Raw genomic sequence first — 25,259 nt, 5'->3', positions numbered from 1 at the left:
GATTACCCAATATACATATATCAGTAATACTGGGAGTGTCACTTTATCACACTAATCTTTGTTTTTTTCTTGTAAGAGTTCTTATTTGATGATGTAGGCATCTGGTTAATATAGGGAGGCACAGTAGTGATACTTAATAAGGCTCAGTCCTGTAAGATGCTAAGCACACCCTACATAAATAAGGTGGTCTCAGCTTTTGACAGGATTTGGGCCTTACTGACAAATGGGGCCTGGTTACCTTTACTGTGCTATTTCTTTAATTTGGAATATGTTTGTATGTGTAGTGTAAGTTATAAAGTCATTGAAGCCATTTTAGGATTAAAGAGGTTTGGGCGTCACAGTTAAAATGAAACTGTTGTGAATAAAGTAATAAGAGTGTTTGAGTTTTTCAGTGCCCCCATAACATAAGTTAATTTCAGTATCTTGTTTGAAAAGTACATGCTAAACTCTGCATTTTTAACAATTTATTTTGTTTAGTGCTAGCATTCCTTCAAAATGATATTTTTTCAGAGCACTGTGATATTCTGTAACTTCAATAGTTAAGTTTTTGTGGGAGAGAAAACCAAGCCATAGTTGCTTTGTACAAATAATCGAAGATGTAAACCCAGTACTAACCAATGGTCTTACTCTGTATAAAATAAGCCAGTTCACACACTGAATATCCTGAACTCAGCTCCTGCAAAGCACTAATCCATGTCAATAAATATAAATCTATACCCTCGTCTGGACCTTGCCCCCCAAATGCCTATATCTCTGATAGTTAAGTCCCTCATCAGTTAGGGCTTAATAGGTGAAAGCTACCACATTTAACTCCATCTAAAAACCAGCAGGGAGCCAGAGGAGATTTTGGAGCACTGGTATCATGAATTCATCAGGGTGAGCAAAATCTCTTAACAAGTGCATGGCTGCCCTCTTCACGAGTTGCAGTTTCCAAGTTGATACAGGGTGTAGCCCTGTACGGATTGGAGAATTGCAATAGCCTAGTCTTGAAGTGACAAAGACATGGGGGACGTATAGTGAGCTCTGCATCCGAGATAAAGGAATGAAACCTTCAGATTGAGGGGGAAACATCTTGGCCACTGTTGCTATCTGCTTGTTTAACAGTCTCTGGGATTCTTAACAAAATGCTCTCTGGGATTTCTCTGACAGGGCTTGACTATACTTACAACACTGCACGGTTGCAGCTGCTCCGGTGTGGCACCTACAGAAGATGCTAGTTACGCCAACATGAGTTCTTCTCCTATTGCTGTAGTTAATCCACTTCCCTGAAAGGCCGTAGTTATGTCAATGGGAGAAACCTTCCTGTCGATACAGTGCTGTGTCCCCTGGGGATTAGGTCAGTCTAAGTGCATCATTCAGGGGTGCAGATTTTCCACATCCTTCGGCAACATAGTTATATCCACATAAGTTCTTTGTGTAGACCAAGACCAAGCCTCAGAAAAGAATGAAGTAACTGCAAGGTAATCCCACCTACTTGCACTGAGCAATGACTTTGGCCATCATGTATATCTATTCCATCATTTCATATGTGATTCAGTTGTAGGCTTATCAGGCACGATATCCATAGCAGTTATGTAAATATATTGACAGACCATTTAAATTAGGGATGTAAAAGTGTAGTCGATTAATCAGTAAGCAAAAGCGTATAGGTTAATACAGACTACATGCATTTCGGGCCCCTTTCCCCCACCCTTGCAAGTAAATTTTTAGCAGGCTGACCAGAACCCTGGCTCAGTCCTGGCTTGCGATGGGTCTGGGACCTATCCCTGCTGTAGCTCTGCATTTAAAGTGTATTAAGAGCTGGGCAGGCAGGAAGCCTGGCTTGGTTGCAGCTCGTGCTGGATCCCGTGAGGGAAGCTGGTTTTTAAACTGGCTCCCCTCGCAAACCCATCTCCCACCTGGCATCCCATGCTGCTGCCTCTGATACAGTGAGCGAGTGAGTGGCTGATAAGATGAGTGAGTGGCTGCTGCCTCTGATACAGTGAGAGAGCTGCCTCTGGTACGCTAAGTGGCAGGGAGCTCCCCAGAGTGGGGATGGAGCACGCTGGCTGCTGGGCCTGTCCCTGGGTACTATAGAATAATCGACTAACCGATAAGAATTTGTGAGGTTACTCGACTATTCAATGAATCAATATTTAACATCCCTAATGTAAATGGCTTACAAAATTGTAAAAATAAGAAAAAATAAAGGCTAAAACATTTTGACCTTCTAGCCAGATTCACTGAAAAGCCCAAGTTTATGGTTGCTTTGTGTCACTTGGAGTGGTGTAAAAGCAGCTGAAGCAAACAAATAAAATCTGGATTTATGAAAAGTACAAAAGCAGATGCCTATCTGTTACATATGTCTTCACATTTTCTTGTAAACCAAAGTAAACTTTTGGCTGCACGGGCTGCCAGGTGTCCAGTTTTCGACCGGACAGTCTGCTTTTGGGGCCCTCTGTCCGGTAAAAAAATCCAGATTTTCCCGGTTTTCTGGCTGGGTGCCAGACGGAAACCTGGCGGGGGCAGGGGGAGTGACTGGGAGGCGGGGCGCGATCAGCGTTGGGAGCCCTGGTTGCATGTGAGGAGGAGGAGGGGCAGCCCAGTCCATGCTCCTGTGCGCTGGTCAAGCGCGTGGTGGAGCTGCTGCCAGAATGATTCGCACAGGACAGGAGTGCCCTAGGAACTGCACAACCCGGGTCAGTCCTGCTCCCCGCTAGCTGATTCGCTCCCCTGCCCCCTCCGCCAGCTCTGCGTCCCGCTGGCCGGTTCCTGCTCCGGATCTTCCCTGGTCAGTCCCCCCACTCATCCCCACTGCCAGCTTTGCGTCCCGCTGGCCGGTTCCTGCTCTGGATCTTCCCCGGCCAGCACTGCTGCACCCCCCGCCAGCCCTGCTTCTCGTGGCCAGTTCTCCCCTTCTCCTGAGCTCCCCCAGCCGCCCCCTCTCCCCTGATATCCCGTGGCCAGCCCCATTCCCCCCGACCCCTCCTCCCCACCAACCAGCCCTGCTTTCCGTCAGGCCCCCATATCCTCGAGCTAGCCCCGTTGCCTCCCGTTAGCTCTGTTTTCTGGTCCCTCTTCCCGGCCAGCACCACTCCCCTCCCAGCCAGTCCTTCTCCCTCCTCCCCCCATAAAGTGTGTCTGGTATTTTTTTTTAAAATGACTACCTGGTAACTCTAGCAGTGATCCTATCCCTGTGATTACCACAGAGTTTTAAACTGAGCAGCAACTTGCCTCCCCCTCCCTTGAGCCCCCCCTGGCTCCCAACACCCCCAGCTCCCAGCCTCCATGCTTACCTGGTTCTGCAAGGCTGCCAGCACAAAATGGTCTTGGAGTCTTTTTTTTTTCCTCAGCAACTTTGGTCTCTCCCCCCTTTTTTTTCCTTCAACAGAATTTTTTCTCTGTGTTTTTTTTGGGGAGGGGGGTTCCGTATTTTTGTTTCAACCATCTGGCAACCCTATGCACAACTAGCTAAAGCAGCTGTGGTCAACCCGCGGCTCGTGAGCCGCATGCGGCTCTTGCCCCCCAAAAGTGCGGCTCGCGAAGCCACTCCTGCACCCCTCCAAAATAGTCCCCGCTGGCTCCGCACCCCAGGTTGGAGCTGCGGGGTTTTAAAAATGGTGCCCAAGATGGCGGCTGTCTTAAAGAGGCAGCCTCTTTTTTTTTTTTTTTGTGCTTGATAATTCTGGGGAGACTTCGCATTTTTTTCCGCCACTGTTTTGGCTCTCTTTGTTTAATGGGTTGGCCCTCCCTGAGCTAAAGCCTTGCACTGTTCCATTTATTTATTGTATCAAACCTATTTTTAATAAGAATTGCAGGATCAAACCCTTTCATATTTTCTAAAGCCAGAAGGTACTTCTGTAACATCTAATCTGAACTCCTGCATAGTACAGGCTGTATGATTTCCTGAAAGAATTTCTGTTTGAACTATGACCTATCTTTTAGAAAAGCATCCAATCTGGATTGCCAGTGATGGAGAATTCACCACAATCCTTGGCGAGTTACTCTGAAAATATATGCCTTGTTTCCACTCTGAATTTGTCTAGCTTCAACTTTTAGCCATTTTTGGATTTTGTTTTATATTTGTTTGCTAGATTAAAGAGCTAGTTATCAAATTTTTGCTTCCAATGAGTGTACCTACAGATTGTGAACTAGTTTCTCCTTAATCTTCTCTTTGTTAAATTACATACATTGAGCTCCTCTCACTACAGGACATGATTTCCAATCTCCCTCACATTTTCATGGTTCTTCTCTGACCCCTCTCCAATTTATCAGCTTTGTTCTTGAATTTTGCACACAAGGACTAAACACAGTTTTTCAAAAGTGCTTGCACAGTGCCAAATACATAAGTAATACACCTATTTATTTGTCACAAGCCCAGAGAGGTCCAATAATTCACAAGGAAATTCTTTCCCACATAAGGATTAAGTAGTTGTAAGTAAAGAATTTCAAAATAAATTATTAATCTAGTTTTGTTATGTTTGTAGTCAAATGCCTAAAACTATTTACAAATTAGAAATTATTAATATTTACTATATATATTAGAGAGAGTCTGTTATATATTTGACAGAGTCCGTGTGTCGGTGAATGTGTTCTTCTGTTTGTTCAAGAACTCCTCCTACACAGTAAGAAGTAGGATCACCAAATTTGGTATGCAGCTTCCTCTTATAATTTACAGCAGGGTAAGTAAGGGTTTCGTTGTGCTAGGAAAATGGGATGTGCCTGGAACAGGATTGCTTTTCATAAAGCTATATAAAAAAGAGACAGTCACCAGGCAGGTGAAAGGGGCTGGCTGGGGATGAGCCCCCCTGAGATTACTCCTGCCCCATTCCTTCACCCCAGGTATCCTTTAGAGAAGGCAGGGGGAGCTGAAGCCCCTCCGTCCCCCTACTGATAGGGGAACATTGTTGGCTGTTCTATGTCAGGGAGCAAGGGAAAAGTGCACAGTTTTCTGTATTCCTCACTCTGGCTGAGGGCTGCAGGGGGCAGACAAACCTAGATCTGCCCCAGCCGGGGGGACATACACCCCTCCCTCCGCTGTGCCTGCTGGAGCTGCAGCAACATTTGTTTCTAGTCTGAAAGAGAAATAGTTTTGTGTGTTTGTTTTTTATGTGGATATACGAAGCTGTTATTGAAGGAAAGACAAATTTAAAAGATGAGCTTGATGTTTAATTGTGAATTCTGTGAAATCCGTGGTTAGTTTTCTTAACCACAAATTCTGCAGTCTAGCTCCAGCTCCTAGGAACATATTGTCTCCACTATGCATTGGGGAAGTAATAATATAGTTGATTAACCAATAAGCAAAATTTATTAGTTAATGCTAGACTACACACATTTCCCCCTCCACTAGTTAGTGAATTTTTTAGTAGGCTGACCAGCAGTCCGACTCAGTTCTGGCTTGCACCGGGGCCAGGACCTACCCCTGCTGTGGCTCTGCATTTAAAGTCTGTTAGGAGCGAGGTGGGCAGGCAGCCCAGCTCAGTTCTGGATTGCACCGTGTTCTGAAGCTCAGACCTACTCCCCTGGACAGGGGATGCTGCCACCCTGCGCTGCTGCCTCTGTATCAGAGGCAGCAGCATGGGGCAACAGGCAGCTGGTCTGGAAGGGGAGCTGGTTTTTAAATTGGCTCTCCTCCTGCACCAGCTCCAGCCTGGCACCCCATGCTGCTGCCTTGATACAGAAACAGCAGCACGGAGTGGCAGGGGGTTCCTAGGAAGTGGGGCTGGCGTATACTGACTGCCAGCCTCACCCCTGGGAACTATAGAATAGTCGAGTGAGTGATAAGATTTCATGAGGTTAATTGACTATTCAATTAACTGATATTTAACATCCCTAGTATGCATGCATCTGCCCCACTGATTAATCATTTTGAATGAAAGGGGGTATTTCTAAGTAGCTAAGACCAGGCATGAAGAGAACTTTGATTATTGGGACAGAAATCTCATACTGGCCTCTCTATTGAATAGGCAACAGTGCATCAAGTGTATCATAACCTGTGTTATTATATAGATGGGCTGCTGCTTTTTATACCAGTTGGAACTTTTCCAGTGTGTGTGGCTTTATTCCTATATATAGTTTGGGAAGGCTTGTATTTTTATCACTAATGTTAGTAAATATCTGTTTTCACAATACATAGACAAATTGCTGAAAAATATTTTCATGTATAATAACTGAAATTTACAGATAGGCACATAAGAAAAATTCTGGTTGAGAATTAGAGTTCGATTTAAATATGTTTACTTTGTATATATTTTACGTCTGATGTTGAGTCCACAGTTTTATGCAACTGTGAACATTTAAATAGATAAAAATTGTTAAGCTTAAAATTAAACATTGGTATTATCTGTCAAAATAATATGTAAAATCAAATTCTATCAAGCCTGTATAACAAACTGTAATATCAAAAAGTTATAAATGATTGTATTGTTGTGCCTAATTCTGATAGTGACAGGATGGGATATAAAATTCTGGTCTTTATTGTTTGTTTGTGTGAGACTGCTCCCAGTCTCAGCTTGGGCTTATGGTAGCACTGAGGAGTCCTAAAGGACCTCAAGCAATAGACAGACTTAACAACTTGGGTATGTCTACACTGCAACACTATTTAATGGAAATAGCTATCCTGCGTCTTCACAACAAGCCCATTATTTTGGGCTCGCCATTCCGATGTCCCTATAACCCTCATTCTACAAGGAGTAAGGGATGTTTGGGAATAGCGCCCTATTTCAAAATTTGGCGCTGTCTGACAAAATAAACTATTTCAAAATAGCATTAAAATAAGATACGCAATTTGTGTAATTCAAATTGTGTATCTTATTTCAAGTTATGGTGCAGCATAGACATACCCTTTGAGAGCAGATGCCTGTAATAATAGACGTAGAATGCGGTTACAGAGGAAACAAGTTCCTCAAAATGATTTCCTCTTAGTACATCACCTTAGTCTTTCCTGGATTAATTTTAAGCCATTTGTGCTCCTTCCATATGCAGATATTGGCTAACCACAGAGAATACTGAGAGATGATGCTGTTCATAAAGGAGATAAAGAGTGTAATGTCTTCTGTATATTGTTGACACTTTAACCTGTGTAGCCCCACCATCTCATCCATTGGCTCGTCACTGAATAAAATAGGGGAGGGAATGGAGGACTGACTGTCATGGGATTCCACTCGTGAGGGCTCTAAGGATGGATGGCCCATAATTTCCCCTGACCACAGAAGTATAAGCTGAGCTATTTCAAGGAATCTCTGTCCACCTCTGCAGCTGGTGGGATAAGAGAATTTGATCCAAGGTAACAAATGCTGGAGAGAGGTATCCTGAAGAATGAGAAGGGAAGTACTTCGCTTGTCTCTGCATAAGCGTCATCCGCCAAAGCAACAAGTGTTACTCTACCATGTTTTAGCCAAAGCCACCTTATACCCTATCAAACTGTGGGTCGTGACCCCCATGGGGGTCGCAGGACAGTCTGTTTTTTTGGGGGGTTGGGACAGTCTAGTAAAAAAATTGAGAAAATACCAGACATGTGCAGTGTCCGGTATTTTCTAGATTTCTAGCTGGGCGCCCGACGGAAGCCTGTCAGAGGTAGGGGGAGTGGCTGGGAGGCAGGGCGCTATCAGCGCTGAGAGCCTCTGGTTGCAGTGACACCTTGGGGAGGAGGGGAAGCCCTGTCCGTGCTTCTGAACGCTGGTCAAGTGTGTGGTGGAGCCACAGCAGAACTCACTCGCGCTTCGCCGGGACTATGCGCAAGACGGGCAGCCCCCTGGGATCTGCACATGCCCGGGTCAGTCCCGCTCACCGCTGGCCACTTCGCACTCCCCCAATCCCCTCCTGGCCGGCCGGTTCTCCTCCACTTCTCCTCCCAATCTTGCCAAGCCAGCCCTGCTGCCCCCTCCAGCCCTGCTTCTGGTGGCCAGTCCTCCCCTCCTCCTCCCAATGTCCCCCAGCCAACCCCGCTGCACCCAACCCGCCTCCCCCCCCCACCCCGCCAGCCCTACTTCCCACCGGCCCGTTCCCCTGCCCGATCTCCCCCGGCCAGCTCCACTGCCCCCAACTCCCCCTTTACTCGTGGAGCAGTGAGGGTGGGGGGGGGGTCACAAATTCATTTAGAATTTTAGGGTGTCGCGGTATTACAAAGTTTGAGAACCCCTGCCCTATCCTGTTAGAATACTTGCAGCAGATAAGTGACATTAAAGAGAGTTTTATTTTGGTAATTTTTTAATTAACTTGCTTAGAAAAGGGAGGTTAGTTTGAGCCTCCACTACTGTTGAGTGATAGTTCCTTTAATATTCATCGGACTTCTGGTGCATTTCTCTGAAAGGGGATGGCGTTAATCTCAACCAGTTGTTCTCTCTTCCTCTTTTATCATCCAGGACAGGCTGGCGTTGGAGTCACGGGCCTTAATTGCCAGGAGTGTTGCCATTCCTTGAGTCTGACAGTGTCTGTATCAAACGCTAGGTTTGGGTATGGGGGTGTTTGTTTTAACCACAAATTGGATCCATTTTTCTTCTGGCTTTTACTGTTACATGTCATGTGAGAACTGTGATGGTCTGTGTCTGCGGTGAGGTGGGAAGGGTACTTTGGTACTAGAATTGATAGTAGTAGTCAGGCTCAAACCCCAGCCTCCCCACATGAAAATTCTGTGCAGAATGCTCTCTTAGCATCCTCCCCACTCTCTGTCAGTGTAGATCTATTGGGCTCACACTGTTAGGGCTTCTGCCTCTCGGGATATCATCAAGGAATTTTATTTCATCAGATGAAGAGTTAAACACGTCTGCACTTTCTGAATGTACTGGTGCCTGCTGTATTCCTGTTGGCTAGAAGTACCTGGAAAGAAGCAAAAAAGTGCCAAACTAATATTCTAATCTGCATCTATGTTTAGTCAATTAGACTAGAGAAGGATCTGTGTTGAGAACAGAAAGCTGTCCGATGACCCAGGAAAGACAGCCATATGATATATTCTGTGGAGAATCATTTTAAATTTAAAATAAATAAACAAACTTAATTAAGATAATACAGGTGAGTTCTTTTTGATTTTTCTCATATGACAATTCCTTTGTTTCTATGAAAATAGCAAACACAATTTCATTCATTCATTCATTCATTTAAAAATACCTTCTCTCCCTTTCTTCCCCACTTTCTTCTGATGCATTTTAGGGCCTGCTCACTGGAAAGAGGTTTTTCCTGTTGCTAACGGAAACCGTCAGTCTCCCATTGACATCAAAACTGAAGAAACCAAATATGACCCCGGTCTTCCGCCTATTAGTCCTAACTATGATCCAACGTCTGCTAAAGTCATCCTCAACAACGGACATTCCACTAGTGTTGAATTTGATGACACAGAAAATAAATCAGGTTTGTTTCTTTCTTTCTTTCTTTCTTTCTTTCTTTCTTTCTTTCTTTCTTTCTTTCTTTCTTTCTTTCTTTCTTTCTTTCTTTCTTTCTTTCTTTCTTTCTTTGGGTGTGTCTAGACTACATGCCTCCTTCGACGGAGGCATGTAGATTAGCCAGATCGGAAGAGGGAAATGAAGCCGCGATTAAAATAATCGCGGCTTCATTTAAATTTAAATGGCTGCCCCGATCTGCCGATCAGCTGTTTGTCGGCAGATCGGGAGAGTCTGGACGCGATGCCCCGACAAAGAAGCCTTTCTTCATCGACACAGGTAAACCTGGTTTCACGAGGCTTACCTGTGTCGATGAAGAAAGGCTTCTTTGTCGGGGCATCGCGTCCAGACTCCCCCGATCTGCCGACAAACAGCTGATCGGCAGATCGGGGCAGCCATTTAAATTTAAATGAAGCCGCGATTATTTTAATCGCGGCTTCATTTCCCTCTTCCGATCTGGCTAATCTACATGCCTCCGTCGAAGGCACCCTTTCTTTCTTTCTTTCTTTCTTTCTTTCTTTCTTTCTTTCTTTCTTTCTTTCTTTCTTTCTTTCTTTCTTTCTTTCTTTCTTTCTTTCTTTCTTTCTTTCTTTCTTTCTTTCTTTCTTCTCATGAAATTAGGTTTACCGGAGCAGTCGACAAAGGCTTCCCTTGTCGACCGTGGCATGTCCAGATTGCCCCGTTGTGCCGCCAAACAGCTGAATGGCACAGCGCGGTGGCCATTTTGATGCAAATGAAGTGACAATTATTTAAATCGCCGCTTCATTTTCCTGTGTCTAGTAAACTCATCTATATGGCTCCATCGATGGAGCCATGTAGTCTAGACATGCCCTTAGAAAATGTAAGCATGGACAAAATAAGATTTACAAAGTAATCGAGTAAGAGAATCTAGCCTCCTTATGTAAGGAGTTTCTTTAGGTAACAGTTTCATTTCCTTGCATTTACTATATCTTGTTGATTTTTAAAAGTTCTGCTCTAAACTTCTTGTAACTTTGTTATACTTTTTCCTATGTGCAATATTCACAAAGCAGAAGCATGATTATATGAAAGTTTTGGCACAGTGGACATTATTTTGAATGAAAATTTTGGAAACAGAAATGGAACAGTAATATCTTATCAAAAGGTCCCAATAAAATTATTAGTAAATCTTTTTAATGAGTTATTAATATTTTTGTTTGTTTATTTAATTTAGATATTGTATTTTTGTCGTTTACATGTGTGTATTCAAATAATTCATTCTGAGATACAAGGATCAACATGTTTAGGGTTGGCTGTACATCTATATTGAATATCTTTGCTGAACTCTCTTCACCTAACTTATTTATATAAATAACAGTGTCATGACAACAATTCAAAATGGGCCCAAATCAAACTAGTTGCCTACTTTGTTGCTAGAAAGTGCACAAACTAAAAGGAGAACTGACAGTGTCTGATATGGGTGGCGAGTTCTATGGGCCCGTTATACCTGGGTACCAGAAATATTCCTGGTTCAGTGCCCAACTCCACTAAAGTTCAGGGCTGGGCCTCTCCCTTAGTGTTACCAGATTTGCCCAATACTCTGGGGTATGCTCATTTATCAGGGTTACTCTTATGGGACTGGGAGGAGGTTAACAATTCTATCAGTGTGCTGCTTGTGCTTACGTGTGCTCTCATATGGAGTTGAATTCTCTCCCTGCTGCCAATTCCCCCTCCCACTGGAGCTCTCCTGCAGGAACTAGGTTCCTCAGGATGGGGTTCTTCCCACCTTAGCAACACACAGACACTCACACCCACTAACAGAGCACATCTGAGAGGACTGGGTAATTAGCACTCACAAACTGACCCCTCATAAGTCCCTGCATTCAGCAGGCTGGGTTAACAGCAATGCCACACTGAACCCTCATGAGCCTTTGGACTCATTGGGCTGAATTAAACAGCACTTTAAACTGCCATCCTCAAAAGCCCCCAGGTTCAGTACCCCCTATCCCCACTTTCCCACCACAGTCATTCACTGGTAAACCACACAATCTCACCCCACAGGATTTTGGGCAATCCAGGGATCTTTAGCTTGGGTACAAGAAGCGTTGTTGCAGAGCGAATGGGGAAGCCAAAACAACACCCCTTGAGGAAGAGTGAGAAAAAGAGAAAGAAAGAGAGAGAAGCAACCAGCTTAACAATGAAAGTTATTTATTATATATGTATAGGGAGCCAAACACATAAAACAGTTACAATATTACATCTAACAGTTACATTATTAAATCTAATTAGAACTGATTGCAAATGTTAGGGCTAGCTAACCATATGACAGTTTACATAGGGCAGAGTCAGGAGGCTAGGCTTAAAGATAGGTAGTAGGAGATAGAGAGAGAGAGAGAGAGAGAGAGAGAGATTGAGAGAGAGAGAGACCTCACCACTCCACAGAGCTTGCACTGATCGGGGTTCCCAGATGATGATGCTAGCCGGGGGTCCAGAGGGCAAGAGACAAGCAGAGCAGAGCCCCCAGCACGATCAGACAGGAGATGATGAAGTCTCAGTGGAACTGATGCAGTTTAAATCCAGGTATCAGAACAGTTTTCCTTGGGGCAAGGATAGGAGTTTTTATAGGGATAGGACAATAGTTCAAAGAGAAAGAGGTGAGACAATAGAGACTGATCACACCTGGTTATAGGTGATGTTCCTTGAAGGAGCTCACAATGCAACTGGGCAGTTTCAGTATTTTGGATGTCAATAGGATTGTTACTAGAATTATTGGTTTGAAAATGACTAATTTGGGTGTGAGCAGGGTAGTAGAGTTTTCCCATCAGGCACTGCTTCTCTACTTTCTGTATCCCATAGTTCACTGCGGTTCCTGCCTTGGAAGATCTGTTCTCCATTCTGTATGCTAATGAGTTCTATCTTCACTGCAGAGGAGGCTGGGGTGTTTCATTAATTAGTTGAGGTGTGTCTTCCCTGGCCTTTTCATTGCTTTGTCTGATTCTAGCAAAGGCCTAGGGGAAGGTTTTCCATGCATATCACTCCCTGGCTCCCCAAGAGCACAGGACTGGTAGGTAACACTAGCTCCACCTGACACCCTTGCACACTCCCTTTCCCATATTCCCCCAGCCTCCTGCCATCCCCAGTTTATTTTAAATGTCCTGGAGCCCCTGCCAGTACCACCAGTAGCACAGTGGGGCTAAAGTAGCTTCCTGCTAGGTGCCAATACAGGCGGTCCCCGAGTTACGCGGATCCGACTTATGTCGGATCCGCAGTTACGAACGGGGCCCGTCTCCCTGGTCTCCAGCAGACCAGGGAGAGGAAGCAAAGCGGCGGAGCATGCGGGCAGCGGACAGCCCAGACGCGTCTGGGCTGTCCGCTGCCCTCATGCTCCGTGGCTTTGCTCCCTGTCCCCCTGGTCTGCAGACCAGGGAGACGGGGAGCAAAGCAGAGCAAAGCCGCGGAGCCCGAGGGCAGCAGGACAGCCACGGCGCGTCTGGGCTGTCCTGCTGCCCCCGTGCTCCACGGCTTTGCTCCAGACGCCTGTGGTACAGCAGCTGGGGCGCTGCCGGTTGGTCCCGTAGCGGCACCTCAGCTGCTCTGCCCCAGGCATCCTGATTCAGCCACTGCTGGTCAGTTTCAGCAGCGGCTGACTTGGGGACGCCTGGGGCAGAGTAGCTGGGGTGCTGCTGGGTTGGTCCAGTAGTGCCGCCGCTCCTCGGCACTACTGGACCAACCCAGCAGCACCCAAGCTGCTCTGCCCCAGGCGTCCTGATTCAGCCGCTGCTGAAACTGACCAGTGGCTGACTACAGGAAGCCCCTGCCCCGGGCTTCCTGGAATCAGCCGCTGATCAGTTTCAGCAGCAGCTGACTTGGGATGCCTGGGGTTCTTAAGTTGAATCTGTATGTAAGTCGGAACTGGCGTCCAGATTCAGCCACTGTTGAAACTGATCAGTTTCAGCAGCGGCTGAATCTGGACGCCAGTTCCGACTTACATACAGATTCAACTTAAGAACAAACCTACAGTCCCTATCTTATACGTAACCCGGGGACTGCCTGTATGTCCTACAGCCCTGGATATGCGTGTGTGTGTCCTTATGCTGCTTCTACCCTGAGAACCTCTGATACCAATGGAAAGCTGCAGGGTAAGTGCCTCTGGGAAGCAGTACATGGAGACCTCTTCCTGCCTTGCCTAGGAATTGCTGCCAGAGGGGGATGCCCCAAGTATGTACCACACCCCACCCTTCTCTCTGCATCCCCCCAGCATCTCACCCCCTCCCAGGGCCAGTGTTAGGGGATAGCAAGGAGGAAAATTGTGCATGGCCCCATGCCTGGGCACCTCACAAAGCTAAGTTGCTAAGGCTTTGGCTTCAGTTCCAGGAGGCAAGGATTGAGTCCCAAGGTTCAGCCTCATGTGGTGGGGTTTTGGCTTTCTGCCCAGAGCCAGAGAATATATAATGCCAGACATGTTGGGCAGCCCCCTCCAAAACCTGCTTGCAGCCCTCCAGGAAGCCTTGAATCTCTGGTTGAGAACCCCTGCTTTAGTCATTCTTGTAGGCTCTTTTCTGAACCCTCTTCACTTTGTCAACATCCTTCCTGAAGTGTGGACACAGTATTCCAGTAGTAGTCGTATCCGTGCCAAATATAGAGGTAATACACCCTCATGATTTCTACATCAGAATCCAAACAGAGAAGTGTGGACCCTAGAATAGTACTCTATATATGAAAGTTTAGAACATAAGATTTTATTATAATGCTCGTTCCCTTGGTTAAAAATCTCTTCTTATCTGATTTATAGTGCTGAGAGGGGGACCACTCACTGGACGCTATAGGCTGCGCCAAATTCACTTTCATTGGGGGGCAAGTGATGATGTTGGCTCTGAGCACGCAGTGGATGGAAAGAAATATGCAGCAGAGGTAAGGCATTGCAATGAATTATATGGAGGCCATAGTCTCTCTGTAGTTAAGGCCATAACTAATGTTCCAGTATAAGACAGATTTTGGACCCCTAACTTTTTCAAAACATGAGCAGCGTGCCTGAAATCATGTGTGATCCTATGCCAAAGGAGAATGTATTTGGAGACCTTGGTAAAAGATAAGATGAGAAGCTATTATAAGTGGAACATTTAGAGGACTTCAATTTTTGAGAATTGTTTTAATCATTTATTTTTATTTTTTAACTTTTCCTTGGGGATTGTTATATCTCAAAATAAGCCTGGCCTAGAAGCTACAAAGTTGTTTTGTTAATCACCTTTACTTAGGACCTGTGGATTCTACCATTTGCAGAAGAGTTGGGTGGGTTTTCTTTGTGGTGTATTTAGCAATGCGATAGTTATGCCTTTGTTTTCTGTGTACTGCACCTTTAAATCTCTAAGGCCTATGCTGCCTGCAAAGACAGGCAGTCATTATGTGTGTTCCATTCAGTGCAGAGTGTCACAGAGGAGAAATGCAGTGTGTGCTCTCTTGAGGAGTCTTTTTTTTTTTTTTTTTTTTGCTTTCTTGTTCCTTGCTTTTGATTAATCTACAATAAAAATAATTCAGACTGAAAGTATTGGTTTCCTCTTTGCATATGGGAAAAACAAAACAAGTATTTTAGTGAGGAAAATGGGATCTCAAACAACCAATAATTCAGAGAAGTGAGAGTTTTCCTGGGTAAAAAAAATAGAAAATATAAAAATTAAATTTTACCGAAATATGGAAGATTTTTACTATGATGCAAAAGAGGAAGAATCTGACATATATAGAGAAAGTTCTGGTTGGTATTTTATTGGAAATGCTATAGAAGACAGTGGTAAGAAAAAAATCAAATTTTCTACCACTGGTGGGGAAAGTGACATTTGCAGTGTTTAAAGGCTTATGTTTTCCACAGGAACCAGGTGAGATGGAGTATAAAGAATTAATAGAGGTGCTTAAAAACATTATGTACCAAAACCAAATTGCTAGCTGAAAAAAAAAATAAGTTCCCTCTCAGAAACCAAATGGAAGGAGAAAATATCTCTGAATTTCTAGCCAGTCTAAAAAAGCTTCCCCCTACTTGTCATTTTGATAACCTTCTGCAAGAAGCGCTTTATACATCGTTTTGGTTTTGGGATAAGGAACCCAGAATTAAAGAGTGAGGCTGCTGAGCACTATTCATGCAGAAGAAATACGCCGGAAGGAGATGAGAATGCAGTTTCAAGTCATGAAATCCCTGAAGAAATGCTCTAACAAATCAAGAAAGCACCTCTGCCAAATTGGCATATGCTCGAAGAAAGAGCATTCACAAGCAAAGAAGACGACATGGCTTGCCCCAAGTCAGAGGACATCTGGAAACAGGAGGGCACCACCATCCAGTTGTGTTGTGACATCGCATTGACCAAACCAAGTTCTCTCCAGCAAGCTGCAGTGCAGGAGCGGTGGTAAGATGGGATACATCCCTTAAAAGAGAAGTCACAAGCCATTGAGAATGGGGCTGTACCCCAAAATGTCTCACAACTCTTGTTTGTTTCTGTTTTGTTTTTTGTTTTTTTTTTGTTTTGTTTGTTTTTGCAAAATCATAGGGAGTAGTGCGGTTATTTTATCTGTGGGGATTTTACTTTGTCTTTTCTTGTTTGTTGTTTTTTAATTCACAATAAAAGTCATTTCGACTGAAAGTATCTGTTTCCTCTTTGTGTATGCAAAATATAACGTTTTAAAAGTTATTCAATCTAGCTTTTGTGAATCTAAAATCGTGAATGGTCTGATGCAGACATTGTAAGCTCCAGAATACTAATATGCATTCATGTGCACACAGAATGGTCTGTTGGACTGAGAAGTGAGGTATGAATTCCTATATTCTATTTCTGGTCTTAATAATAATACTTTGGACTTCTGCGGCAGCTTTCCTAAGAGCTTGTCTATGCAGGGAAACTATTGCTAAATAAGCTGGAGTATGAATTTAAAGCATAATAGCTATTCTGTACTAACTCCCCAACTGGGCACTCTTACTCTCCATGTGGAATAAGATTGTCCACACAGGAGCTATTCTGTAGTAGCTATACTGTGCTATTTCCCCATGTAGACAAGTCATAAGGCCACAATCCAGAAACACACTTAAGCATGTGTTTAATTGTAAGCATGGGGGTATTTCCATTTACTTTAATGGGACTTTTCACATGCTTAAGTTAAACACATGGGGTATGTCTACACTACCCTCCTAGTTCGAACTAGGAGGGTAATGTAGGCATACCGCACTTGCAAATGAAGCCCGGGATTTGAATTTCCCGGGCTTCATTTGCATAAGCGGGGCGCCGCCATTTTTAAAACCCCGCTCGTTCGAACCCCGTGCAGCGCGGCTACACGGGGCACGAACTAGGTAGTTCGAACTAGGCTTCCTAGTTCGAACTACCGTTACTCCTTATTCCACAAGGAGTAACGGTAGTTCGAACTAGGAAGCCTAGTTCGAACTACCTAGTTCGTGCCCCGTGTAGCCGCGCTGCACGGGGTTCGAACGAGCGGGGTTTTAAAAATGGCGGCGCCCCGCTTATGCAAATGAAGCCTGGGAAATTCAAATCCCGGGCTTCATTTGCAAGTGCGGTATGCCTACATTACCCTTCTAGTTCGAACTAGCGGGGTAGTGTAGACATACCCATGCTTATTTACTTTGCTGGTTTGAGGCTTAAGAGCTTGGCAAACATTAATTATGCCTCACAACACCAAGTATTATTATACCCATTTTACAAATAGGGAGACCATAAGGCCATAGAGATTAAGCAACGTGCGAAAAACCAAGTCCATGTCTGAGGCAGGATCTAGAACCAAGATCTTCCAGACTCCTGTTTTATCCAGAAGACCCCACAGCCTTCTGTGCAGTTTATTCAGGCAAGCTATTAAGACTCACAATTTCTAAGGAGGCCTTTACTTTTGGAATTCCCAGTTTCTGTGTGTCTACCTAGAGCCTTACTTTCAAAAGTGCTCAACAGGCGTGAATCCAAGTGAAGTCACTGGGAGCAAGAGATTCTCATCATCTCTGAAAATCAGTGTCTGAAATGCTTAAGACAAGGCCAAAATTAAAAGCCTCCTTTAAAAAAGTTGATCTTCAACTACGCTGAATTTCCGTCTTTGAAAAATAGGGAAGATAGACTCTGGGTGAAAATAAGTCTTATGAGATGAATTAGATAAAGTTTGTACAATACTAATAAATGCTCTTTAACAATTACTGTATGTGCACTCAACAGCATGGCAGTGCAGAGAACAGCAGTACTCTGCACAAGAGAAGAGACCTCTGACTCTGACTTAGTTCCTTAAATAGAGACTTGAGAACTCCTGACAGGGGAGTATGGGCATGACTGAAGGGAGCATGGCTTGGTGGGAGAGGCTGGGAGGCACTGGGTCAGAAATCGCTTTGTTTTTTCTACTTAGCCATATCATGGCAGTCCTAGGACTGGTCAGAGTGTATCTTCCAACCTTTGGTCTAGTCTTCGTGGACCTTCCAAGCAATTACACATTAAGCAAGTGTTGTGTTGTTGAATTGCTCATTACAAATCTATCACAAAATAGTCCCAGTCAGAAATCAATTGGAATTGCAGGTGCTCAGCACCTTTGAAGATCAGGCCACTTGATGCTAAATACAAAAGCTGGTAAAAAAAAATCATAAAAATTTTGAGAAAAAAGAGAGATTGTGAAAAAATCATTTCCCCATATCCCTTCTCATTTCATGACCAGCTGGACAACTGATCCATATTTTGCTGAAATTATGACTGAGAAAATGAGGGCAGGGGAAAAGAAAATGTTAATGAAATTTGTATGGTTTTATTCCACCACTTATTTTTTTACCAGCTTTACTATTTGTGGATTTAAGAGCCTAACTTTAGCCTTTGATGTTTGAAAGTTTTGGCCTATGAAATTGCCGTGTTTCCCAATTTTGAACAGTGAGTACCCACAGTATTTCAACCCAAAGTGTTGCTAAATTTTGATTTTTAAAAGTAACTGCTGTATTTGCAATGTAAAAAACCCCGTTAATTTTGCCGTTCTCATACTTTTTCAAATCTCAGCCATATCAGTGTTTGTTGTTGCCCTTTGTATGATTATATATTTCCAGATTTCAATAAACATAAATATTTGCAGCTGGAAAATTGAATGCGTCTGAATATAAACAGGTGAAGTAGAAACCTCAGCACTAGTACAATTGGATGTTAATTGTAACTGCACCAGTACAGTGGGAATTGACAGTACTTGTGCTTTTGCCTTTTAGCTTCATGTGGTTCATTGGAACTCGGACAAATATTCCAGTTTTGTTGAGGCTGCTCGGCAGCGGGATGGACTAGCTGTCATGGCGGTGTTTCTAAGGGTAAGCAAAGATTGCTTTGTCCCTTTTAACAAATCTCTGTTGTAAGCTTAAACAACAAAACTGTTATTCTGCAACAAAAATCTCTTTACCCATAATTCTGCAGCAGCAAAAATAAGAAGGCAAAACCCACATGTCTATTTTTTAATGTGTTTGTAATAATAGATTGCGGCACTACCTGGAAGACACCAAAGTCATAGGCTATGTCTACACTGCCCCCTCTTGCACAAAAAAAATGCAAATGAGGCGAAGCATGGACTATTGTCATGCGTCATTTGCATAATTAATGAGGCTCCATTTTTGTGCAAGAGGCTTTTGCGCAAAAAGGAGCTGTCTACACAGCTCCTTTTTGCGCAAAAACCTCCTCTTGCACAAGAGCCGTTCTTCCTCTTTTTTTCAGGAAGAACGGCTCTTGCGCAAGAGGGGGGTTTTGCACAAAAACAGAGTTTAAGCCATAGAGTTTAAGACCAGCAGGGATCATTAGATCATCTAGTTTGACTTTCTCTATAATGATAGGCCATTAAATTTCACCCAAGCACTTCTGTATGATCCAAGAACTTGGCTGTGTCTACATTGGCACCCCTTTCCGGAAAAGGGATGCTAATGAGACACTTCAGAATTGCAAATTCCGCGGGGGATTTAAATATCCCCTGTGGCATTTGCATGAACATGGCTGCCGCTTTTTTCCGGCTCGGGGTTTTGCCGGAGAAAAGCGCCAGTCTAGACGGGATCTTGCGGAAAATAAGCCCTTTTCTGGAAGATCCCTTATTCCTACTTGAAAGTATTCCTACTTGAAAGTAGGAATAAGGGATCTTCTGGAAAAGGGCTTATTTTCCGCAAGATCCCGTCTAGACTGGCGCTTTTCTCCGGCAAAACCCCAAGCCAGAAAAAAGCGGCAGCCATGTTCATGCAAATGCCGTGGGGGATATTTAAATCCCCCGCGGCATTTGCAATTCCTACTGGTTTCATTAGCATCCCTTTTACGGAAAGTGGTGCCAATGTAGACTCAGCCCTTGTGTTTTTCCAAGGAATATCTTCCAGAAATCACTAGTCTTGATTTGAAGACATCAAGAGATGGAGAACTCACCACTTCTCTTAGCTGTTTGTGCCAATGGTGAATTGCATCTTTTCTGTCTAAAGAGGAAAACAAACATTAAAGGATTTCCTTAAAATCTCTGAGCAAAATTGTGCCTCTTACACTTGATAAGCTGCTCATTTCAGTATAAATTAAATCACCCCATCTCCGAGCCTTACTGACTCTGTGCAAGGAACCTCATAGAGAACACAAAACCCTAACCTGTGATTAGAGGACAGGATGCTTGGCAGCATTGTGGCCCCTACTTCAATGTCAAGTTGATACGGTGATGGCCACTTAAAAAATACTAAAGCTCTGGTCTGGAGAAGTGCTTATGACCTGCTGTTCAAGAATTTTGTGACCTTTGCATGCATATAATTGCAGGACCTTAAGCTAAGCAAAAGGCACACACCCTGTCTTTGCAAAGCAAATTCAAACTAAGCTTTGCTTGGTATCAGGAGCCTGGAGGCCTGCTGCCTTTTCCCCACTTTCCTCCCACATTGTAACTACAATGGTTCTGCTTCACCTGGAGTCTTCTGTCGCTGTGGTGACTGGTGAATTTCACCTCTGTGACTATATTCTAGCTGTCATGCTGCAGAGAGCAGTGTCAGCAGAGATCTTTGATATGTTATGCCGCTTATTCATGTTGAACCTATCCTACTCTTTATACATGTTGTCACCTTCCCAGTGTACGTGCTCCTGACCCAATGAACATCTCCTGTGTGTTAAGAAACCATGATTCTGCCCAAGTTATACAGAAATGTCATGCTCATGAATTTTCCAGTGTGCTTTAAGGAACTTAAGCTTAAAAAGGGTGTTGATTAATGAATTCGTGAATTTTCCAGTGTGCTTAATGGAACTTAAGATTAAAAGGGTTGTGACTAATTTATTCATATGTATATAGCCTGAGGTTCTTATGTTCCTCTATAAAACATTGGTCAGAAAAATAACTTTTATTCTACTGGTGCAAAAAAGTGAAGTAAAAATAAAATTAACTTTCAAGACTGAAACAGCTAACAAAAAGATAGTGTCAGCAAAGTCAATGACATCCCTCTTGTTGAATAATCAGTGTTTGTGTCAGGTTGTTTGAATTAATAATGGCCTGACTGTATCCATTGAGGTTTATCAGAATTTTACCATTAACTTCCTGGGAGTGCAGGATCAGACCCTATGTGAAAAACTTGAAAATAAACATTAGTAAAGAAAAAAGTGAATTACGATTCTTCCCTTGAAAGTATGATTTTTGTCTTCTTGCCTTTACAGATTGGTGAATGTAACTCTCAGCTGAAGAAAATTACTGACCGTTTGGATGCCATTAGAGCCAAGGTAAAGTAACTCTCCTAAAACTCTCCACTACTTCTGCTGCTGTTCTTTTTCTTCCATGCTTGACAGTCACATTCTTTCAGACCTTATAGCTGGTAAAGAAGGGCTCACCCTATTTGGGGGCAATTTAGTGGCACTTTTGTTGGATAAAATCAGAAACAAGCCAGCACATTATAATTGTTTTGTTGTACAATGTGGGAGGAGGGGAGAAGATCCTTAATTAGCTGTAACAATTTAATTCCTGACAAATCCTATTTGCACCAAGATCAGTACTGCTGGATAATTGCGCATTTTGTGGAATTTTTTAAGAATATGGAGAGTTTTGTTTTATGGGGGAAGAAGAGGCTCATGTCCCTTTTGATCATGATATGGAGTGGCCTCGCATACACTAATCGGCCCTTCTTAATCTGAGGGGGGTAGTTATCTCTGTGAGGAGTCTCTCTCATGGTCCAGAAATCTACATGGTGAGGGAGAGCATAGATGGGCCAGGGAAGAGTGAGTGAGCTGATGTCAGATGAAGAAAACACAGCTTGCTATCCCACCAGCTCTTCCAACATTGCAAGCAAAGGTGGATACATCCGAATATATTATATTTATGTGACACCCAGTGTTCCCTGTAAGCTGTGCACGCAGGTGGGCACCCTGGAGAGATGCAAGTGCCTCCCAGCTGATTAGCAGAGCACCCACAGCTGACAGCATGTGTTTCTACTGGTGGTGCACATTTGCACGTACCTTGGTGCACATACCATTTATTCCACACATGGAGGGACAAAATAGAGGGAATATTGCATCCGAGGTCATCAGACTTGGGCTCATGCTACTATGGTAAATAGAACTGTGTAGGTGTAGCAGCTCAGGTTCTGATATCTTTGGAGGAGGGTTGGCCAGAGCCAACCTTTGATGAGAAGCTCACTGCCATGAACTGTGTAGATATATTCCCTTGATCCTCCAGAGCCATGCAAACCTTGCCCCCACAAATGGAACAGTATCTTAATATTTACCCCATAATTCTAATTTGGTAAGATTAGTGGGGAAGATGCTGCTTGACACTTTTAAAGAAACAAAATTTTATGACACCATAAAGAAATTAACAAGACTGCATAATAAGTGGTTACTAAATGTGGTGGTACTGGGTTAGAATGTGCATGCTTCTTTTTCCAGGGTAAACAAGCACTGTTCACAAATTTTGACCCTTCCTGTTTGCTTCCTCACTCTCTGGACTACTGGACTTACCTTGGCTCTCTTACTGTTCCACCTCTTCTTGAAAGTGTCATCTGGATAATTGTCAGAGAGCCTATAAGTGTTTCCTCTGAGCAGGTACACTTTGATCTCCCCAACCCTTCACATATAATGTTTTAAGAACTAAACTATGGTTCAAAATGATACTTTGAAGGATGTTTTATTTATAGCGTTATATATTTAATTAATTGTGACATTTCTTACTCTACCAAACTTTTTGCTTTACATTGTTGTCTTGAGTTTCTAGAGAAATTTGAAATTACTATGAATTTTTGTTGATTTCCTTAGGAATCAGAATGATCAAGTATTATTATTATTACTATTATTGATAAAATGTTTTGAAAGCTTAAAAATGCTTTGGGAGCAACAACTTAGGAAAGATGCATTAAAGAAGCTGACAGTTAATTTCATATGAGGGGTCTGATGAGAAGAGGAAGCACTTGCATTTCATTCCATAGTTTTTACCATCTCCAAATCATCACTATTCTTTTTTTGTATTTAACTCATTCATTATAGAATACCATGTCAGTAAATGGGCAAATAAATACAGATCCTTTCCTAGATTACAAGAGTATAACATTTGTGAATCGAAATACTGTAGTTACAGCTAATAGCGTGTTTCCTAACAGTCAGGCTAAATGAATGTAGGAGAAAGATGAGCACATCACTTGAAACAACCCTTTATATTTCTCCTATTGCTTACAGTTGTAAAATTGACCTTCTGGCTGTATATTTGTAGACCAACAGTGACACCCAATGGTTACTGAGTTTAATACTCTTACGTAGTGCAATTGCTAAAGGGAATGTGATTTTCCAGTTTCTACTACGAGAAATTGGTAACCCGTGCTGCTGTTGGTATCATTACTCCAGTTGCCACATTAAAACCCTGTGGCTTATCACATCTCAATATTTACCTGTGCTGTGTTATAGATAACTAAGGAAAATTAATTGTTCTTGGCCAGATAATGCCACCCTTACTCTCATGACCAGCCTTGCCAACGAATAGCCTCACTGAGCCAGACTGTAGCTCAGACTAACCCCCCAGCAGTCATATAAAGGAGAATAAGACTGTTTTACTTCTTAGTGTGATTAAGATGGATAGAATGTGTGACCCCCTATGACTGGCAGCTGAGTTTTAAATGGTGTAGTTTGGTTGGAATCTCTTTGCTGGTGATTCTAGAATTGTAATCCTGGACCCACTGAAGTCAGAAGGAAAACTCCCATTGACTTCAGTGGGACAGGATCTCAACCTAGAAGCATTGTCTCTCAGGAGAGTTCAAGTACTTAAAAGAAGAGCTGGGAAGTCTAAAGGACATTTGAAAAGTAACCCTTCATGTGTAACATTTTCTTGAAGTAGCATTTTACTAGAAATGAAAGAACCAGTTCAGAAGAAATAAGAACTGGCCTGAATCTCTGATCAAAATGCAAACCATTGTTTCAGTGCATAAGACTCCTGTAAGGAAATCAAGAGATGTTGAGCTCTGGGAACAACTGATTATGAGCAAGTCACTTACCCACTCAGTGTTTCACCTCCCCCATGTGTAAAATAGGCATAATGCATATTGGACTTTGTAAAGCTCTTTAAAATGAAGAGACACTATATAAATATTCAGTATGATGATTATTATATCTGTTCAAGTTCAAAAGCAGATCTGAACTTCCGAGATCCAGAATTTCAATTTGACTGAATCTTCTAGCTAAGACATTTTAAAAGTAAAATGTTGCATGGAACAAGGAATGTATATATCATTTTTAGGGAATGAAGCATCAGTCTGTGATGCACCAAATTACTTCATTTCTTACTATGCATTATTTCAAATTCTATCTCTCTTATTCAATGTGTAATATTTTAATGTTCTGTATTTAAATACAAAAATCATTATTACCTATTGTTTGTTTCCAGTAGTGCCCAAAGCATGCCCTGTGCTATAGAAACATAAGGGAAGTCACAGTTCATCCCCTGACTGGTACTACTTTTCAATTTTCTTGTTAACCCTTCATTTTTATATTTTTTGCTTAGAAGCTTAAAATACAATTTCTTCTTCTATTGATGTTATCCTTTTCCAGTTGGGAAATATTTTTAAAATAAAGAAACAATTGTCAGTTTCACGCTTCCAGTGAAATACCAGAAACAACATTATGGGGAAAAAATGCTTACTTTTTAATATTAATTTCAAAGGAAGAGTTTTGTTGTTGTTGTTTTTTTTTACTTTTTTGTTAACTAATTACTTAATGAAAATGTATTTATTCCAAGATATGTTTTCTTAATTGAGTGTGCCATGTTATTAGTTACTTAAACACTTCAATTAACATAACATTGCGGATCCTTACCTGTGGGTTTTGTCAGTGATGTGTCTAGCCAATGATTTACAAGTATGAGTCAAGTAGTTTCTGTTTTTATTCTGTGGACTGAGACACTGACAGATATGATAAAAGATGTGAGTTTGGAAATCTGGATGTATTATGTAAATTATACTGATTTACATAAGTAATGTATAAATATCTCCACACTGTTTCTATACATTTCCCTTCCCTGCCACTGTCAATCAATCATTTTCATCTACTTTGGCTCAAGTTTTTCCTTGCCTTTCCATCCCTACCCCATCCTCCTGGGCTAACTTCCCTCTGGAGTTCCTCCATTTCCCCTTCCCTTCCCCTCTTAAGTTACCCATCTGTCTCCTCCCCCACTTTGAATTTCTCCAGTATAACCCCTTCCAACCCTCTCTGGTTTTCACCTGTACCTGGAACTTCTCTCCACCCCAACTTAGAGATTGGTCTGTGTCCTGTCTGTGCCCTAGAGGTGTGGGTACAGTGACTCTCATTCTGTATCCCCTCCTAGTGCTGTTGTTCTAGTCATATTTCTAGGGTCACAGACAGGCAGCTTAATTCTAGAGAGCTCCATGAGGAGGATGCATCTGCAGGTGGCTCTCTGTGCTTAGAATCCAGACTGTAACCATAGAAAAGCAGCCTAGCATGCCACTCTCTCTTGGGGTATGTCTACACTACCCCGCTA

At 42.9% G+C, this 25,259-nt stretch overlaps 1 protein-coding gene across 6 annotated transcripts in view; it reads left to right on the top strand.

Annotated features, from left to right (window-relative positions):
* Positions 1-25,259, top strand: part of LOC102449893 (carbonic anhydrase 13) — a 34,363-nt gene that overhangs the window by 4,329 nt on the left and 4,775 nt on the right. For 3 of the 6 annotated variants that reach the window (XR_012901345.1, XR_012901344.1, XM_075920443.1), the window contains exons 2-7: positions 9,127-9,324; positions 14,104-14,222; positions 15,175-15,210; positions 18,517-18,612; positions 20,948-21,010; positions 22,169-22,324. Coding sequence is in view for 4 of the 6 variants with exons in the window: in XM_075920443.1 (XP_075776558.1) it covers positions 9,127-9,324; positions 14,104-14,222; positions 15,175-15,210; positions 18,517-18,612; positions 20,948-21,010; positions 22,169-22,324 (668 nt within the window). In the remaining 2 variants the exon portion in view is untranslated. The remainder of the gene's footprint in view (positions 1-9,126; positions 9,325-14,103; positions 14,223-15,174; positions 15,211-18,516; positions 18,613-20,947; positions 21,011-22,168; positions 22,325-25,259) is intronic. The other 3 variants (XM_006112984.4, XM_075920445.1, XM_075920444.1) reach the window with 3 other exon arrangements.

Source organism: Pelodiscus sinensis, chromosome 2 (assembly GCF_049634645.1).
Source record: "Pelodiscus sinensis isolate JC-2024 chromosome 2, ASM4963464v1, whole genome shotgun sequence".
In the NCBI taxonomy this organism is placed as follows: domain Eukaryota; kingdom Metazoa; phylum Chordata; order Testudines; family Trionychidae; genus Pelodiscus; species Pelodiscus sinensis.
This window is presented reverse-complemented; position numbering and strand designations above follow the sequence as displayed.